Source organism: Carassius gibelio, chromosome B23, assembly GCF_023724105.1.
Source record: "Carassius gibelio isolate Cgi1373 ecotype wild population from Czech Republic chromosome B23, carGib1.2-hapl.c, whole genome shotgun sequence".
Taxonomy (NCBI): domain Eukaryota; kingdom Metazoa; phylum Chordata; class Actinopteri; order Cypriniformes; family Cyprinidae; genus Carassius; species Carassius gibelio.
Genome location: NC_068418.1, coordinates 6,274,142 through 6,294,566, shown reverse-complemented (window position 1 = coordinate 6,294,566; position 20,425 = coordinate 6,274,142). Strand labels below are relative to the sequence as shown.

At 40.7% G+C, this 20,425-nt stretch overlaps 2 protein-coding genes across 4 annotated transcripts in view; one reads left to right on the top strand and one right to left on the bottom strand.

The window, feature by feature from the left end:
• plcg1 (phospholipase C, gamma 1) overlaps positions 1-7,018 on the top strand; it is a 49,758-nt gene extending 42,740 nt beyond the window's left edge. For both annotated transcript variants that reach the window (XM_052593737.1, XM_052593736.1), the window contains exons 31-33: positions 124-212; positions 295-545; positions 4,526-7,018. In XM_052593737.1, coding sequence (XP_052449697.1) covers positions 124-212; positions 295-545; positions 4,526-4,565 — 380 coding nt within the window. In that variant the 3' untranslated portion in view covers positions 4,566-7,018. The remainder of the gene's footprint in view (positions 1-123; positions 213-294; positions 546-4,525) is intronic.
• Positions 5,349-19,579, bottom strand: zhx3b (zinc fingers and homeoboxes 3b). Of its 2 annotated transcripts, none has more exons than XM_052593740.1 (3): positions 19,460-19,579; positions 7,835-11,215; positions 5,349-7,714 (listed from the first exon to the last, which is right to left on the bottom strand). In XM_052593740.1, exons 2-3 carry the CDS (start codon positions 11,076-11,078, stop codon positions 7,704-7,706), a joined length of 3,255 nt encoding a protein of 1,084 aa, XP_052449700.1. In that variant the 5' UTR covers positions 11,079-11,215; positions 19,460-19,579; the 3' UTR covers positions 5,349-7,703. The 2 variants fall into 2 exon arrangements, with proteins under 2 accessions (XP_052449700.1, XP_052449699.1); XM_052593739.1 differs by lacking the exon at positions 19,460-19,579 and adding an exon at positions 19,263-19,457.
• Positions 19,580-20,425: the final 846 nt, after the last annotated feature.

Genomic DNA, 20,425 nt, shown 5'->3' with positions numbered 1-20,425 from the left:
ACTTCCCAGGAGGACTTGAGCACACCATTTATCTGTAGTCCTAATAAAACACACCTGAACTAGTTATTCAAGGTCTTTAGGATGAGGGGAAGTAAAAACAATGTCCCTAATGTCCATCTGTAGGCTACCGGTCTGTCCCGCTGAAGAACAGCTACAGTGAGGATCTGGAGCTGGCGTCTCTGCTGGTGCACATGGACATCGTCAGAGGAAGGGTGGGCGTCACAGCATGTGCAAACACACTTTATTCATGGCCTGATGGGCTGGATCATAATGGCCACCTGGTTTCTTCTGCAGCATGAGAACGGCGAGATGCTGAGTCCGTTCTCGGCGGCGGGGGCGATGGCCATAGCAATGCAGGTGGGCCGTGAGCGGATGGGGGACACCAGCTCCGTCTCCTCCGTGTCCTCCATGTCCCCCCTGCCCTCGTCCCCGGGCCAGGCGCTGGGATACCGCGGGCGCGAGGGCTCGATCGAGGCCCGCTACCAGTCTCCGCTGGAGGACTTCAGAGTGCCACAGGAGGCGCTGTTGGACCACGAGAGCAGGAGGTACGCTTGGACCAAAGATGCTCAGTTGTCAAATCATAAGGTGCTTTAGGGCTGGGCGGAATATCGAGTTTGCACGATACATCGATATATTTATGGTATGAAGCAATACGATATACAGTAGTTTGATAGGAGCGCATCTGACAATATAATGGAGGACACAGTCTGAGCTGCTGCATAATACATTTTTGCTTCATATTAAGGCCTTTAAAAACTGGTAAGATATAGTAGCCGATAGTTTGAGTTTAAAGCGCCGCTCACAGAGACGCTACTCGTGCTGTTTAATGTGTTTGAGATGAGCTGGTTTCCTTAATGCACTTTTAGCATTTAACATTTAGCACCTTTACTTCAATTAACTCAGTGAAAAAGCAGCACAACAAATGCTGAAATATTTGTAGTTGGACAATAACAGTGACGTATGTAGAATTTCAAATGTTTATTCAAAATATTAAATATCGAGATATATAGCGTATACCGCAAATCAGCCAGATTCTGTTTTTATTTTTGCTCATATCGCCCAGCCCGAATGCATGTTGTTGTCTTTTATTTAACAGAAGTTTCGACAGAGCTTTTTATTTGTATTGTGGCGTACATCCGAGTGTAACAGACTATTGAATAAGAGAAAGATGTAGGGGTGTGACTTTGTTTAATGCATCAGTTTGTTAATTGGATTTTGAGATCGCAAGCTTGCAGCACTGGAATTTAAAGTGCCCCATTATAGGTTATGAAAGGCTCATATTTTAGTTAAGGGAGTCCCCAACAACAGGTTGGCATGCATGCAAGGTCAAAAAACACTTTTGTGTTATATGCATTTATTTTTACCTTATTTGCTCAAGGCCTCCCAAAGGATTCGCTCAGTGATTCCCCAAACCCCTCTTTGCGTGATGCTAATCTGCAGTGATTGGTCTGATTAGATCATGCCTGTGATGCAGCTTGTGGCAGTGCTGCTTTGTGTACAGTGTTACCAGGGAACCTGCTATTTTTACTGCTCCAAAAGCACCACTTAGTGTTAAAGAATGAACTTGCATTTTCATTCAGACCAATGACAAAAAAAAGCCCAACAAGTGGGTGGGAAATATGCTAATGTTTCGTGTTGAGATCAACATGAAACAGCTTGGGATTGGGATTTAAAAACTACTATTTTAAATGATTCTTAGTCGACTCTTTCTTTTGAGAGACAGTCACTTTATGCACAGTGCACTTTCAGATTTAAACCTTAGGATGTTTTCATTCACATAGAGCTGTTATACACTGCATACATGCATGAAAGAGCACTTTAAGAGGACTAAATGATTGGAGACGTCTGGCATACGTCACTAGAGAGAAGACTTTCATTTCTCTGAAAGACCCAGTTAACATTTTGATTAAATATTTTGCCATTAGAAAAATTAAACTTGCATGGGTGAAATCATTCACAATAAGATCTGTAACAGAAAATAGAATAAATTAACAAATCACGTTTGTGCCAAACTCTTATTACAAAGCAAACACTCCTCTTCAATCCATGAATATTTCCCTCAGTTAATGTACTCACAGTGTGAAGTGTCGGTCATAGCAAATCAACACGCTCTTGCTGGTTTGAATAATTAAGTGAAGTGTCTTCTCATAGGATAAGAACACGCAGTCTCATTAATAATTTAATAGACACTGACGCGTCATCATTTACTAGACTGTGGGCTAGTTTTGTTCAGTGCTGATTTGAGTGGTTACACTTCCTGTAAAGCATCGGTTCATTTTTAACTGGAAATGTGCACACTGCTTTTCAGATGTATATTAGATGTCTGTTAGACTTTTCAGAGGTTATTCCTTTCAGTGGCTCTTGTGAACTGCCAAAACACCGACAGCACATTACATGTCCCACCGGAGACCGTAATATATTGGATCAGTGTTACACAACAATTAAGGATGCACACCACTCTGTCCCACGGGCAGCGTTGGGGCTCTCTGATCACTGTTTGGTTCATCTTATACCAACCTATGGGTAGGGGGCTGAAATGTTTAGTCGACGTTATCAACAACATTGACAAAAAAAAAAATTATGACAAATATTTTTGTTGTTGTTAGATCTCATATGACCTAATGTAAGAGCCTGCAATAATGTGGCGCTGTAGAGCAAGACTATAATTCAGTCTTCCTGATGCAAATCAAGAGAAGACGGCGCTTCAATTCAAACACAGCCGAACCTGAAACTGCTGAGCAGCATTTGGGTGAATATGTAAATATATGCTGTGCACTTTCCTCTCAATAACGAAAAACACGACAAAAAACTGAAAGCGCTGTGAAACCAGCAGTTATGCATCTGATTACAGCGATGTGAATGTCTGAATGAGCTCTGTGATTTTGGTACTCCAGTCACATCCTTATATAACGTTAGTATGCAATAGATCAGTGCTTCTTAACTGGTTTGGCCATGAGACCCACATTTTCCCGTGTGTGTGTGTCTGTGTGTCAACAGCTTTTGTAATGTAATGTACCCCTTTTCCTAAAATACACGTAAATTGTAAGAATATGACTAATACCTATGAATAGACATCCTATAAGGCAAGGCCCAAACTAGTTTGTACAATTAAGTTGGTATGAGCCACCACCGTTATTTAATAGTACAAATGAACACAAAGTGAAAATAACATGGCATTTTTGGGTAATGGAAACAACAGTTATCATGGTGAATACACAAAACTAACAGGAAATGTTAATGAAATGTAGAAACTGCTCCTGAATAGAATGAACATCGTGCATTCATAAAAAACAACAAATGACTTTAGTGTTACTTTTTCTCATCTGGCCTGGGCTTGATGTTTGTTTTAATATAAAAAGTTCTATTGTTGTCTACCGTAAAAGCCCTTTCACACCAAAAGTGAATATGCCTCAGGCTGAAGGAAATGTAAATTCACGTCGTATAGTAAAGGGTCCAGCTCAAGCTGCGCTGCTGTTATGGATTGCATCAATAATACAAGAATAAATAAAATGGAATAAAAAAAAGGATGATATTTAAAATTATTGCAGATTTTCATCATATTTTGAGTTTGCTTTTCACCGTTTTTATTTATTTTGAGGAATACTGAATCAGTTTTTGTGCCAGTGAGATGAGTAAATGCATTTTAATGATTAGTCTAATGCTTCAGTAGCATCATGTTCACACAGCGCACACAATGCCTCTGCACTCACTCCTGATTTCTCTCGACGTGAGAGCTGTCAGTCAATACTTAAGAAACGAAGTACCTGACATTGCCATTACTGTTTGACATTTAATGCTGATGAATCTGAAATCAGTGTTACGACTAGAGATGTAACGGTATGAAAATCTCTTATGATTATAGTGATCAGTATTATCACGGTATTGTTAAAATGTGCTGGGAATTTTCAAAAAGTGCCAACACAAATCATTTCACCAAGTTTTATATTTAAAATCAGCAAATAAAATGACTTGCTCTCTGACAGCAGGTGGCGCTCATGGAGCAGCAGGATCACAGCGGTTTACCGTAACCTCCGTGCACAATTCAGCAGTGCGAATAAAACACTGCTTTATTAGGTATTACATGGAGCGAAGATGAAAACAAACTGACACATTCATATAATTAATTCATTCATATATCAATTTGTATAATTACCTTAGCACTCTTTTAAAACCTCCCAGCTTTCCGCCATGTTTTCACTCAAAACGAAATAACTTTTTGTGCTGCGTTCAAGTCAGACTGTTATTGTAAACAGTGCTTTATGCTGGACCGTATTTGTTTATCATCAGCTGTCCAGGGTTTAATGATACTTAAAATACGAAAAAGTAATCCCAACCGTGGTTAATTTTAGCGTGATTTATTGTCAAACTGGTAATCGTTACATATGTGGCTGGTATAATTCAGCAAGTTAAAGATGGTCTCTTCCTGTCTGAGTGGCTGCTTCTCATCTCACATCTAACGCTGATGATCAGAAGTCAGGCTTAATGATTGAGCTCTTATGTGTGTGATGTGTCTTTTCTCTCGCAGGCTCCGCAGGGCTCGCGTCAGCGCCGACAACAGAGCGTAACCCGATCGGCTGAGCGTGCGATGGACAGACGGAGCGGACGCAAGGCCAGCGACAAGGGTCCCACAGAGCTGATGATGTCAAGGACTGCCGTGAAACCCGCTTCTGTGGAAATCGTCATCGCCAGCGCTTTCGGACAGATCTCCCTCTCTCTGCGACTCTCTCCCACTCCAGTCCGCGCGGGGCATGAACGAACTGCGGCTCACAGACAGAAACAAACAATTATCTGCTTAGCTACAATCTGAACCTGCGGCGGACGGGACGGGGGTGTTCTGGTGCAGCGCGAGACCAATGTGGGCTGTATCATTCATCACTTTGAAACCGGTTCCAGGTTAACATTTATGGAGTAATAATACTTTTTCTTTACTCTATCTTTCTGGCTTATATATATATATATACATACGTTAAATATATAAATGTGCGTGCGCGCTCCATTTTGCTGTCAGATAGAAAAGCGTTGCAGCTGATCTGCTCTCAAAGAGCCTCTCACTCCATTTATTTCATATTGATTTATTTTTATTATTTAAACATCGGTTTGATAATGTTATTGTTTTTATTAAGAGTTTTGTTTGAACATGAGGGCTTGGCCTTTTAAAATTGTGTTTCTCTCATTCGTGCGCGTTCTCTTTCCTCTGTCCGAGTTGATGGACTAAACCGTAAGACACGTCCCAGGATGCTCTTGAGTTTTGTGTTTTGTTTTCTTAGACAGGAAGGTGAGTATGGGAGGTATTATTGAAGCAGGCGCTGTCTGAGCATCAGGAAGATATTCTTCTAGATTTAACAACCTTTATTTTTTAACTAAGTTACGATGTTATCAAGTGACCAGAGAGCAATATCACTCTCCTTGTTTTGTTTTGTCAGTCTGCACGGGTGGACTTTAATTCACAAACAGCTCAGGTGGGGTTTTCAGGCTACGGGAGCATCAGAGACGTGTATTTAGTTTACAGGACTTACAGACCATCTCTTTTCAGAACACAATTTCTGTGATTTATCGTACACTGTTTCTCCATATTTTAGCAATTGAGAAGTCTTGTTCCTGAAGGCTTTTTATGATGTTTCGTCTTATCAGATCAAAATAGGGAGGACACTTTATGTATGATTTAGTAGCGTTAACCATGATGTCTGTTTAAAGAAAGCCAAAGGTAGACTGTGCAGGTGGTTTATACAAAAAAAAATTGGGACCAAAATAACTGTCTTCAGTTTATTTGGATAGTAGAACACCCTGAGCGTCAAAATAATTATGAAAATATTATGGATATGTTTTATTTCTTTCTTCTGTGGACAGGCGTAAGGGCATTTTGGTCAGTCTTTTAGAAGTATACCTTGTGCCAAGCTGTCATTTGGTTTTGTGTTATGCCATAGTATTGCCGTAATACAGACTGTCACTGATTGATAAACAGGCTAAGACTGCTAAATCTCATATTCACAGCTGATGTACAGTAAAACAAGGCCATATTTATTATAGCTCTGATAAATTACATGCAGTTCTCCTGTTTAGCCAGTAGAGGTTGAGTTGTTACTGAACTGCACATATAAACGTGCCATTTAGATCTGGGAATCATTTAGTGTCTAACAGCCATATGAGAGAAGCCATTGTGATGCTGTTACATTTGTTTTTCCATTGCTGATGCTTTACCTTGCTCTCCGTTTGACCATGGGGTCCAGGTGTGTTTTTATGGAGCAGGGTGACCATGGAGGACTTGTTTGCCGTTTTCCCCCTTTTTTTGCCTTGTGGCTGCTAATGTTATGGCAGTATTGTCACCGTATTTATTTGGTTCTGTGCATGACAGCTCAGAGTCTGAAAGATGCTCAAGAATTTACTCCTCAATTTCCCCAGACTGGGCATATACAGAAATGCTAACTAACTTGAAAATGGTAAACAAAGGGCATTTTTACATGGAGGGATGTGTGCAATTCAAGCAACCAGTTTGCACCTTTGGATGCATGCATAAATTCTGTAATTCCTCTCTTTTTCTAGTATATACCAAATTGCATTATGAAATCTATAAATACTACAGAAAGACATGGGGACCATAATCACTTCCTGAGCTTTGAGAGGAGAAGACGAGGCCAAAGTCCTTCAGAGGGAACTTGCTCAGGTTCCCTTACATTTATTCCTAATTAGCCAACATTCCCTCAATTTGTTCTCAGTGTTATTCCCTTTCCTTGTACTTCTGTAGCCCTTCTCCAGTCTGTTAATTAGTTTCTGCTGTTTTCTTGCATCATCTTTCATGTGCCTTGGTGTATGTATACATCAACGAAAGATTCCCTGTTGGACATATATATGCCATTTTCTATACTTTGTTGCATCAGCGTTTTGTTAATTATCTTATTTACAAACCAAGCCTTTTCTGTAATGTGCCTATGCTATATTGGAGAAAGTATATGTTTTAATTTTGCTTTTCATATGTAACATAATCAAGCCTGAGAATAAAGTACTTATTCAACAATGAAAACGTGATGGACTTTTTTTTATATTAAATTTATTCTGCAAATAATATTTGTAAAAATCATACAAGCCTAAGCGTTCACACTGGTGAATCTGTTTTTACACAAATCATGATTTTTTTACTTTCAATGACATTTGAGGGGGAATAAAGTGCTGTGGTATTGATGCTCACCTACAGCATACAACTCAACCTCTCTGAGGTGCAATTATGTCAGTCATATTTAAAGAAATACAAAAGGGCTCAATGAGAGCTGTGCAGTTTGCGCTTTGAACCACCATAAGTCCCCTAAAAATGGTAATTCCTCCCCAGAAGAAAAATACACATCCAAGAAAATCTTCTCCATGGACTTCAACTGGGGTTTATCACTTCACAAAGACATGGTCTGTTTTCCCCTCTATCCTATCCAAATAGAAAAAATAGCTGGCTGTAGAAGGGGTGCATCCTGACCTTTTATAATCCAGAACCATGTCTTGAACAGTGGGACAGCTAGTAACTCTTGGAGAAAAAGGCAATATTCATTGGGGGAACAGTTTTTTTTGTTTGTTTGTTTTTGCAAATATGTTATTTAGTGCTCCTGTTAAAGTATTATGTCGTTTGTTTAAAAAAACAAAGCCTTCAATTAAAGGCCACGTGCGCTGTAATCCCATGGTCCAATATCGCTTTACATTCTTTCATACATCCACTCTCCTCTTCAGTCAGACTCTGCGAAAAGAAACAAGTATTAAACACAAAAACAACCTCATACTGGAAACAATCTAAAGAATAATGCTATCTTCAAATAAGATATAAAGTAAATGGCTGAAAAGGCTGAACATTAATCACCCTGTTTAGTATTTGTTGATATCTCAACTATTGACTTCATGGTTTGATCCTTAGAGATTAGGCTGCTTCCTGACTGCTCCACCTTTACATCTTCATGGTCTGGATGCTGTGACGATGGAGCAGCTTCAGTTGGGCTTGCAGATGATGGTTCAGTCGTCACACCTCCTGTGCTCTCAGAGTTCCTTTCCACCAATAAAATTGGTGTCTTATTTACAAACCACCGCCGGATTGTTTCCTCACCTAACCCACTTGATTTGACAATCTCATCCAACTTAGTCTCATCTAGTTTACCATGCTTGTCTAGGTGCTCCTTTAGGATGCTAATGTTGGGTTTCTGGAAGTCTTCCTCATCTACCATGGTCTGGTAACTCTCAAGCCACTTGAGCTGGCCATTCTTCAGGACATAGCGGCAATCTCCAAACCAACGTACCACCTCTGGTCGTGACAGGCCTGTTTTAGTTATCAGCTCATTGTACTGGGGACTACTGGGCCAGTGGGTGCGTGCAAAGACTTGCTTCAGCAGGTGGAGCTGTTCCGGCGTCTTCTTTCCTCGGTATGGGGAGGTCTGAGGAACAGCTGTCTGAGAGATAGATTGTGCCACCTTGGTAGCCTCATTCAGTTGACTGCCCTCGGGCTCACCTTTTCCATTAGATTCAGTAACTTTCAGCATTTTGAGATTGATTTTGATAGGATTAACTTTCGGCTCAGTACCACTTTCATCCTTCTGTTTATCCTCTAAGTCTTCTTGTGTTTCCTGGCAGGACTCTTCAGCTACAAGGGTCTCCTCACTGCAATTTTTTTCCTTGTTTATTCGATGCTCCTCTGCTTCTCCCACCAGATCATCTTCCCTTTCTGCCCTCTCAGCTTCTTCTTTCTTCTTCTCTGCTGCTACCCTCCTCCGTCGCTCCGCAAACCAACCGTGGATCTCTCGGCGAGTCATCTTTGTTTCTGCTCTTAACCGGTCAACTTCTTCACTAGATGGATCTGGGTCCTGTGCAAAGCTGGCCTCCAAAGCACGGACCTGATGGGGCTCTCGCTCTTTGTACCGTATGGCCGTGAAATCTGGCGACGGGGGTCGAGGAGGACGCCGTGTTGGAGTTGGTGGGGATGATGTCTGTGAGGGGCTGAGAGGTGACTGCTGGGGGGTTTTGGGCCTCTCTGGGGTTGTACTGTTTTCGGACAGGTCTACAGCAGCAAGAGTATCCAGCTGGGAAATGCCACCACTAGCTGTAACAGTCTGACCTCCGCCACTTGACCTTGAACCCTTCAGATTCCGGAAGTGGTAGCGGCGGTCACTGAACCATTTTCGCACTTCACGTACAGACAGACCAGTTAGGCTTATAAGTCGGTCTACTTCCTCTTGATTAGGAAACTGGCTAACAAGGAAGCTCTCCTTTAAGGCTGCCAGCTGTTCCTGGGACTTTTTAGTTTTGTTAAAGCTGGGGTCCAGGAAGTTGGTGGTGGAGAATATATGAGAGTTCATAGAGATAGGAGAGTCTGATTTACTTGGTTCGGCGGTATCTGTTGTAGTCGTAGATGCAGAGGTCGTGGCTGGAGTGGTACTGGCAGCTGAAACAATATCCTTGTTGTTGCTTTTAGCCTCAGAATTGCCTGTACCCTCACCTTTCACAATGTTACCGTTGCTTTGAATGCAAGTGGCATTAGTACCCGGTTTATTGACCTTAACTTTGCTGTTGCTATTTGACTTAGCAGTGCTGCTGCTACCAATACTGATTACGCTAGCCTGGCTACATAAGCTGCTAGTACTGCTAATACTGCTTGAACTGCTGCTAGCATTGCTGCTGCTACTACTGCAATTTCCACTACTGCTGCTACCAACAGTGCCTAAAACCATGCTGGTTCCTTTATCAGCTACCAGGGCTGCGGCGGGTCTGGCCTGCATCATCGGCTTTGCAGCAGCCTGAGGTTTAGGTGTAACTGCTAATGCAACAGGGGCACTGCTGACCTGAATTCCATTAGCCATCATCGGCTGGGTGACAATCACCCCTCCTTGGCCAACCAGGCTACCTTGTAAGATATGAGGGATGCCGGTTGTGCCCAGTACTGTGATAGTTGGCTGAGTAGTGGTGTGGTGGATGTGCCTCTGCTGTTGGCTGTTTGAGGGTGCTGCCTGTATGATTGTATTGAACATTTTTCTGCGGGCATCTTCTATTTCTTCTGGAGACCAGCTGATTCCTTGTTTCAGCCTCTGTGCTGTGAACCAGATCTTGATCTGCTCCTCTGGGTACTTGGTGACTACAGTAAGGTAGCAAAGCTCAGCCTTGGTTGGATAAGGGAACTTGCTAAAGGATGTCTTCAAGAAACTGCTATTGTCCATGGATGCATTGTAAGTAGGAATGCTGCTCAGGGGGACCATTACTTTTGGAAGAGTCTTAGTACGTGATGATGAGGATGCCAAAGAGGAGTGGGATGAGGAGACCGTAATTGGAGCAGATTGTTGATTGAGACTTCTGTTCTGCACGACGGATATGACTTGTGTAACAGCTGTCTTCAGCATGGGCAAAGCCCCAGAGCCATTAACGATCTGTATGGCCGACGGCAGAGTGACTTTGCTGGCTGCTCCATTGTGTACAATAGTGGGTACATGAGTGACAGTAACTGCAGGGGAGTCATTTTTCTCCACCACTTTGGTCATAATGGGGGGAGGGTCATCCGTTGCAGGGTGGGAAACTACAATCCTTTTGGGTTCTGATTTACCCTTCAGCATTTTCATGATTGGTGTCTTGGTGATGGAGATCTCATATTCTTTAGAGCTAGTGCTTTCACAAGGTTCCACACAAAGACTCTGCTCTACTATGATTCTATTGTCCTTCTTTTTGAGCTGAAGTGTGGTGGTTATTGTACTTGGATGGACACGGGCATTGTGCAGTGCCAAGCCCTCAAATTTTGCTGCATTAATCCCGCAATCCACGCAAAGAAAACAAGGGTCAATGCGGAAATCTGGGTGCCCGCTGTAGACATGATCAAGGAAAAGATTTAGGTCCTGGGTCTCAAAGTTACATGGCCTACAAGTGTAAATACCGCCATCTTTATAGGTATCACCTGCTTCTTGCCCAGAGGACTCATCCAAACTTTGACTGCTTTTTCCACTTGCTTCCTCTGTAACCGAAAAGTCAATGTCCTTGGTTGAAGGGGACAGTCTGTCCAGCTCAAAGTCATCCTGCAGATGTATGGCTTTTACAGGAATCATGCACGGAACGGTGGACTTCCTCTTGCTAGCCATGGTCCTGTCTACGTAGTCTTCAGTGAGAGTCCTGATTAATGATGATTATCCACTCTTATTGAACATCCACTGAGAACTTTTTGATGGACATTATCATCAGTATTTAATGTCCTTAATGGTTTCAGACATCAGAGCGTCTGTAAAGAAAAAAAAACAACAGATTTTAAGAACCACAGAAATCAAGATCAATTTAGTTACTACACTAAAATAACAAAAACTACCTATTGACGTTCTATCATTAAACGTCTTTTCACTTACAATACAAAAGAGCTGCTTTTATGTCTGTCTCTGAGTGAGCTACTTTCAAAGAGGCTTTTAAAGCCTCTCATTCTGTTTAAGGAGCACCCCATGCCCTCTCAGAAAAAGTGTAACTTTTGTTGTTTTAAGTGAATGGCATACGATCAATCAAGCCTGATGGATTTTCAAACCACAAATGTGAGAAAACATGCACACATCCAAATGTTCAACAGTGTATTCACTAAACAACACGGGAAAAAGCACTGGAGTTAATTTCTGATTCAAATAACTGACTGCCATGGCCTACCAGAAATATAGGTCACTTTCAATTCACTTATCTTAGACTGCAGCAGGCAAACATACACAGGAACAGGGCAGGACAATTTCTTAGTTGCAAGTTAACCTTTCAAATGAAAGGGATTGGGGGCCACAAAAGGCAAAACATATGACAAGAAAGGACCACAATGATGACAACAAGAACACATTTCCGATAAGAAAATACCATATTGACCACATTAACCAAGCTGAAAAGAGCAATACAGCTTTCTCCAATTCTACCATGTCACAGAGGGACACAGGAAAGGTTTGGTCTGATAACATGGTCTAGTTAGTCCCTGCTGGTGGATGCTATAATTACAACATCAGGATCCTAAAGTATTATTCACCGGATGGCCATTAAAGAGTAATCATATATTCTGACTACATCGGAATTTTGCAAGCCATAAAGACCTATATGGAGTAGACAACACAGATACATTACTTATGGTAGCAGAAATGCACATAACCAGGTGGAGGAAGATGGGTAAAACCAACGGAATAAAATAAAAAATTTACTCTTGTACCTTTGGATGTCAGAATCCATTTCTACTAAATATTGTAGAAACTTTCATTTTCTGTAAAAGTTGCTTTGCAATGATTTATATGGTAAAAAAGTGCTATACAAAAATAAACTTGAACTGAATCAGAATACAAATCATTTGTATAGAATATGGTCATCAAATACGCCATTTGAAACTAAACACACAAAAAACTGACAGATTATGGATAAAACCTGCTATGATTACTCTACTTTTAAAGCATATATTTGATTTACACAATAGGTCTACATAATATTCACATATACTGTTCTTAGAGGACATACTGTATGAGCCCTAAAGTTACAGTATGAAATACTATTTAAACCTATAACATTTGACAACATTTACCTACCTGTATCTATTTTATCTCACAGTTCTGACTTTTTTTCCCCTAGCAAAAACAAGTTTAAATATCCTAGTTCGGACTTTAAAACTCAATTTAACTCAACAAAAGTGATTTTGTAAATTGAGGAAAAAAGCCAGGGCCCGGTGTCCCGATAACGCTCACTTAGGACGCTGACTCTTACGTCCGACGTTACAAGAGCGCTGTCCAAAGTGAAGGTGCTGAATTAGTTGGCATCGATTGCTCAGGAATCGTTTTTCCACTTCACACGATGGTGCAATACAGCGTTAAGAAAGACAACACGCTCTATGCAAATGAAACATTCCTCAAATTAATACAGTAACATTTATTTTAACAGTTTAAGTTATTAGTAGAATATAGACTATAAATTTAATTATCAAATGGTCAGTAATATGTTCACATGATATGTTGTGACAGTTAGACGAACAGGGTATCCCTCGCTAATCATCCACCCTCCTTATCCCATTGTGCCACTTGTGCCGCTTCTTGACATGGGTTTAACGACTTATAAAAATTATATAATACACTTTTATATTAATGGTAAGGTACTTTACAGTCAGACTTGATTGGCAAGCAGCTGCAGTTACTTCTGTTTAATGTGGTATTGATTGCAATTGGTTTATGTTTTTAATAAAAAGCAACCTATCTACAATGAACAGAGAGAGAGAGAGAGAGTTAGATACAGAATATGATGGGGAAGCAACGTAAAAAAGAACACCAAGCCTCTCGTCAGAGGAAGTTGAAGTTTTTCTGGACCTTGCCACCACAAGGTCAGAGATCACACTCCTATAGTCCACTATAACCTGCACGTTTTTGGCCGCATATCCCTTTCGCGATATGTACGCCTGATCAATCACTGATGAATTAGCGATAGTGATGAGTGTGCGATCCACCAGGATTCCCGGCATGGCGAAGCAGGGCGTTGGTGACAGTGTGGACGCACTTCCACACCGAGGTCTTGCTTAGACCGTAGCCCTCTCCCACGACCTCGATGAAGCTCTCTGTAGCAAAAAAAAAAAAAAAAAAAAAAACTTAGCGCTGGGCTTCAGGGCTTAAAGCAAAATTCCGCCACGTTAGCCTGGCAAGCGCAGGTCTGAGAAGGTCCAGCGGCTCCATAATGAGTTGTCTTGGGAGGCGATTTTTTTTTATATATATAGCCACGTCAGGCAAAATGTCAGAAGGGCTTAAGTTTTGCCGAATAAAAAAAATTGACATTGACTAAACGGCTCCGCGTCCAGCTCCGTCTTTGATTCGATACAAGGACACGTTGGATCGCTGGTATGGTCGCTTACTGGACACAACCATGATTACCCATTTACAGATCTTAGCCATTTAGAGCCAAATTGTTTGCCAGATTTTAATTATCAAAAAATTGATTGCCAATTCGCTTTAACTACATTACGAAAAAGCCTAGGCTAATTACCACCATATTAGTTCTGATACCACATAAAGTCAACTTCATAAATAGGCCTGTATCCATTGCGAACATAATTTACCATTATACCATAGTTTGACTTGTACTTTGCTGTGCTGATTTCTAAAGACTGCTGTACAGTAGCGTCTTGAGCTCAAACAACGCTAAGAGAGAGCTTACGAATGGTCCGGACCAACCTTACGAAAGTGTGACTTACAGAAGATATACTTAGCGTGCGAATGTGTTGGGAATCGTGCCATAAGGTTAAGAGAGAGGTTAGAATAGGTTAAGAACTACTTAGCGATAAGAACGTTTTGGGGAACCGGGCCCAGAATTGTGAGATACAAACTCATTATTCTGTTGAGAGGGGAAAAGGGGGAGTGACGAGTTGATTTTTCTTATCAGAATTGTGAGAGATAATCTCACACTTCTAAGAGAATAATTGCGAGAATAAAGTCAGAAATGTGAAATATATACTCAAATTTACTTTATACAAAAAAAAATATATTTTATTCCAAGGCTTTCATAAACTGTAGACATAGTAATTTTTACCACCATATGCTCCGCCCACAGAAAAACATCATCACTATTTTGCAAAAACTATATATAAATCACTTTTACTTTATGCACGAAACGATTAATCGCCTTCTGGTAATTTACTCAATGCATGCTAGGTGGCACCAACCAGCAATGCATTTTTCCTCCTCAGCCCATGTATCAATATAAACTTTAAACCATCCTCAAGTGCTTGTGATCTAAAAATGGATCTCGATTCTATAATATAGGCAGACATGCACTCATTATGTTATAATGGACTGAAAGCTACCTGCTTGTCATTTGTCAAACATCCTTTGTTATAATAATACCATGAGCTGCTTTAAACACATAGGCCTACAGAAATATATTGTATGAATATAAATCTAGACACCAACGAAAACAACATCTCGAAATCCAAATTCACTTTGAGAAACTGAAAAGATTTGTCCGACTGATTAAAAAATAAACGTATTTTCGGTCAGTGGATGTTTGCGGTCTATGTGGAAGCATCCATAGGAATCTGCAGATTTTATTCCAGTGCAAAATCTCGTCCGATGTTCGCTTTCTCAATGTGGAAAGGATTTACACTGCCATGATATCTTCTTTTTCCCAGAAAATGGAAATGCCCATCATTGCAGCTTGCAGTTTGGCTCAGCAAAAGGGGGCATGGCCCTGCCAACGCTCCTGGGTCACATAACCAACACAAAAGGTTTTGGTGGTAGGCGGGTCTGACATCATCACACTGAGGACGAGAAGACGAGTGGGGGTTGGGTCCTTAAGTTTGGGCCGAGGTGTGAGCATGTGTGTGTGTGCACGTGTTGGGGGCCATTAACGGTCGCAGGAAGCAGTGAGGTGTTTCAGCAAGGAATTTTTTGCCTTGATACCAATTCCCCATCCCTACCCCCTCACACACCCCCTCTTCCAACAATCAGAGCCGTTACCCCCCACATCTCCTCCTCCTCCTCCTCGTCTCTGGAATGTTCCACCATTAGCTGTTTAGCGAGTGGTCAACCGTCTGCATCGAGCGTTAAGATATGAACTGTCTCCCAGTCTGTTTGTATAAAAAATGATCAAACGCTTTAAAAATTTCACCATTGTTCACCATATCAAAACTTGAGCTCTATAGAGTCGGACACACTGACAAAATTATTATTGTCTTGTTTTCAAGTATAAATATCTAAACATTCTGGAATCAAAATGCATTTACTTGACAAGTACAATGACTCAAGATTTTAAGTCTTGTATTCTAAAAAATAAAATATATATATATATATAGAGAGAGAGAGAGAGAGAGAGAGAGAGAGAGAGAGAGAAACAAGCTCATAACAAGCAAAAATATCTGCCAATAGCATAAGAAAAATAATCTTAATTGAATGGCTAAACAAGATTATTTTTCTTGCACCATTGGCAGATATTTTTGCTTGTTTTGAGCAACAACTAACAATATTTAGATTTTTCGTTTTTTAGAAAACAAGACATAATATCTGGAGTCATTTTACTTCTCAAATAAATGCATTCTGATTCCGTAAATTTTAGATATTTAAACTAGAAAACAAGACAAATATACTAAGAAAGAAAATCATTTTTTGCAGTGTAGACACCGTCCTCACTTTGGACTAACAGGACATCTTTGTCTCTCTGGAGAACATGTAAATAAATGATGACACAACAGTGCCTAAACTGATCAATTCTGAACCACGTGGTGTTTTATAAGAACGCGACCAGTAAACACGATAAACATGGCTACGGTGCAGTTGGAGTTAGACTCTATTGTCTATCCGTGACGTTTGCCTTGGTGAAAACTCGTCCCCTTCCCTTTCCTGGCTCTCCCTCATCATCCCTCATCAGCCCAGTCCGCAGGGAAACGACGAGTCGCGTCAGCACCACTGGTGTGTAACCCCCACCCACACACACACACACACACACTCTGTTTCACGTACACACACTGAATTAACACACTGAAGCACTCATTGGCTCAGTGGTCACCCGGGTCCATGGCCTGTCCTGGTTTGTTTTCCCAGACGCTGTGAGTGGTGAGAGCAGTCCCTGATCCTGTTCCACTGTGCTTGATTGGTGCAGCTCTTCAACATGGCGTCCCTTCATTCCCTCGTCAAAGCCACCAATGCATGTGGGTGCCAAAAGGTGTTTCTTGGTAGTAACGTTAACATGCATTTAGGGCTGGGCGATTTTTCCGATTGTATTGATTAATTCGTTTTGCCATCCCAATCGAGGGATCACGATTTTGAATAAGAATATTACCAAACATTAGTTTTAGACACAATATGGCACTGATAACAGTAAAGAGAAATGAATAATGATCTGTGATTAATGCCCTCAGTAGAATATATGGCTAGTAACAATCACAGAGAATGTTTTTCTCTGTGAACACTTTTGTTTCGACTTGAGCACCGCGTAGACTGCCATTTCATGAAAGAGATGCGAGCCCAGTGCATCCATGTTCACATAGAAAAAACAACTGAAATGCAAAAAAATAAAAACAAACTAAACTCCTGCATGTCTGATATTTCATGTTTGCATCATGGTGACAGGCTGAAAGCTGCTGCTGTTTTTACAGAACATGTATAATTAATGATAATCTAAACTGCTGTTATACCTTCAGTCATTTGGAATTTGAATTATCTAGACTTTTGAGATTTTTTTTAAGCAATTTTACTTGTATTTTTTCTGAAGACAAGTTTGTTCAAGATGTAGTTGTTGATGTAGTGCATGCATCTTTTCTGAAAGATATTTAATAAGTGATTTGTTTAACATTAACATCATGTGCGCTGCACTTGGAATAACATTTTCAGACACACTTTATGTTAAGGTCCAATTCTTGACTTTTGCCTTAAACTCCTAATGTGCTTTTTATTAATAGTTAGTGCAGTAGGTGTTAAGTTTAGGTGTTGGGCAGAGTTAGGGTTGTAAACTATGCTCATGAAGAACATTTACTTTATAAATACTAGTATATGATAATAATAGGCATGCTAATAATCAACTAGTTAATAGTGAGGATTGGTCCCTTTACTAAAGTGTTAACAAATTTCCTTTAACTAGAGGGCTAATAGAGAAAAACTTACTTGAATCGTGTTGTAGGTACATTTTCAAGTTGACTAGTTTCAGATTTCAGATGTATAAGACCCCTTCATCAAATAGGCCAATGGCACAGGTTTTTCTATGCATTGCTTTTTGATATACTGCTCGGTTATTATTACTGAAAATGCAACTTCAACTGTGCAAATACAGCATAAGTTTCTACACAGAGTGGCACAGATTCAATGTCACCAGCGCCTAAGGTGTTAAGGCTCAGTTAAAAATGGACGAGTGAGGGGGGAAAACATGGCGGCACACCACACGCTCTGCTGTCCAACCTAAAATGGCTGACATCACAGTCTCCAAACCAGCGAGAGAGCAGTGCCAGCTCCAGCTGACCAGAGCCGCTTGAACACACAGCCCAGGTCACGCTCGGGACCGAGACAAGGGAACGACGGGGATAGATTTACAATAATCCCACCTGGAGGAGGGAAAGGAAAGAAAACCAGGAGGACACACTAACAGAGCCATTAACTGGGTTTGTTCCCATCTTGATTTAGTTTTCGCTAGGGATTTATTTCTTTCTACAGTCGTAAGAAAATCATAATAGCACTCCAAGAAAACAAATCAGAGGTTAAACCCAATCAAATGTTTTGATGTGACTTGTTGTCAACACTCAGAGCTGTTTTGAAGGTGAAGGATGTAAGTGTGTGTTTGAGATGTAAAAGAGCATGGTTTCGTTGACTGTGAGCTTTAACTGAGGAGGTTTCCTCGAGTCAAACACCACGGCCTGCATGTTCACCTCAGACAGGCCGTGGATCTATGGATGGTCATTCATCAATCTTACACTAGAAGTCAAAGGACAGATCCTGATAGTCGATGCCAAAGATCGGGGCGGCCAATGGGGGAAAACATTAACAACACTACATATGGGGAAAAACTAAAAGTTTGTTTTATTGGTCAATCTGGGCTGAGTTGATCGTATAATAATTGGGAAACGCAGGCCTGGCTGATGCGGTGATCTCAAACTGACCACATATTCACTAATGGGTATAATGCATCTGAATAATAGCAAACTAATGGCAGATTTAAATAAACACTGGTAAAATGTTAAATAAACAGTACATTACATCCAAACTGATTTATCATTAACAACAGATTTTCAACATCTGACACGCGGGGAAACTAAAGAGTTAGGTTTATCGGCCGATCTGACCAATGCTATGATCTCAGTGACCACATATCTGCTGATATATGCTGATATAAGGGTCAATCACTAAAAAAATAGAATAGAGAACAGATGCACCCACTGCCAGCAATTATGAGCTGTGATTATTAATACAAACTAGTGATCACTGACTGGATGGACAGTCTGGAAACATGCATAACTTAATAACCAACCCAGTGATCTACAATACAAATGAAGTTCAAGATGAAAGTGTTGAAAGCAGATTGTCTGAAGGTGTCACTGATCTCTGCTCTAGTAACTCACATACATGTTGTGCGAGTCTGATCACACGTAATCGAGACAAACTTTCATTTCTATGAATACTGGTGTTATGAAATATGATCAGGTATTTAAAAACCACAAACTACATCTCCACCCGTTTCCTGCCGCCACTGCACACACACTCCCTCACTCAGAGAGCAGAAGTCAGGCACTTTTAATGTGAGAGGGCAGTTCATCTGCTGTAACGAAGGATTGTGACCTGTGTAACAATAAAACACAAACACAAACTCACCCGCCAACTCCCGCGCCGCTTCAGCCGCCACACACTCAATAACAAACACGACTCAAGTCAGCTAGTGCTGGAGGATAAAGGGATGAGCGCAACACAAAGGCCCCTCATTATTGTTTATGTGCAGTCGAGTGTGTGTGTGTGTGTGTGTGTGTGTGTGTGTGTGTGTGTGTGTTAAACACAGACTGAAAGAAACTCACGCTGCGTCACAAGCAGCAGCGTCACGTGACCTGCTGCGTCTTCGGCGCTGTGTTGCCAGATTGGATTGAAGACCTCCAGCACGACTACAGCATAAAACACGCCGATGTAAACGTTTTATCAGCTTTAGGTGGCTGTTATGGAGGCTTTAGTGTATTTTTATACATATTTTTTAAACCACAATCATCCAACCTAAATGTTTTGTCACCCAGTGACATGTATTTTTCAATTTCTAAAGTTCTTGATTAATATTTATATTGTGAGGAAGATAGTTAAAACGAACTTTGATTTCAAACTCTGAATTTAATTAATTTTAACTGAAAAAGACAAGTAAACAGTAATAAAATAAAAATAGATAAATGACTAGCAATGCCACCAACAAATAGGCTACAATAACAAGATACAGCTAAAATTAACTGTGCTTTAAGTTTTTCAGTTAGGTAAAACAGTAGTATTCAGATACAGAAATACCACAGATACAGAATAATCTATTTAACTTCAAAATAACACTGGCAGTCTTAAATGTTTAAATAAACATTAGTGACAGACAGACAGACAGCAGCATGTTTGTTTAGGTTGCTGTCACTCTAAGACCTCATGCACAGGTCTAACTGTTACTCATGAGATTTGTTTCTCAACTGTTTACATTTCACTATAACCAACGATGTTTAGTATAAATCGACTGTTTACGTGAATAGGCCAAAGTAACGTTTCCAGGTTTTGTTAGGGAATAGATTTGCAATTATCCCACCTGGAAAGAGGGAAAGACACACTTTGGGTGTGAGCTCACAGAAAAGGTCTCACAGTTTAAAAGTGTAAGACTCAAATACACTTGCAAATGATACATTCCGCCATCTGTCCCGAGCGACTTTCGCGCTGAAATATTTTATATGAAATATTTACTGGAATCAAAAAGTAGCCCATGATTTTATCGACTGTCCCAACGCATTTGTCCCCCCGGTTTGACG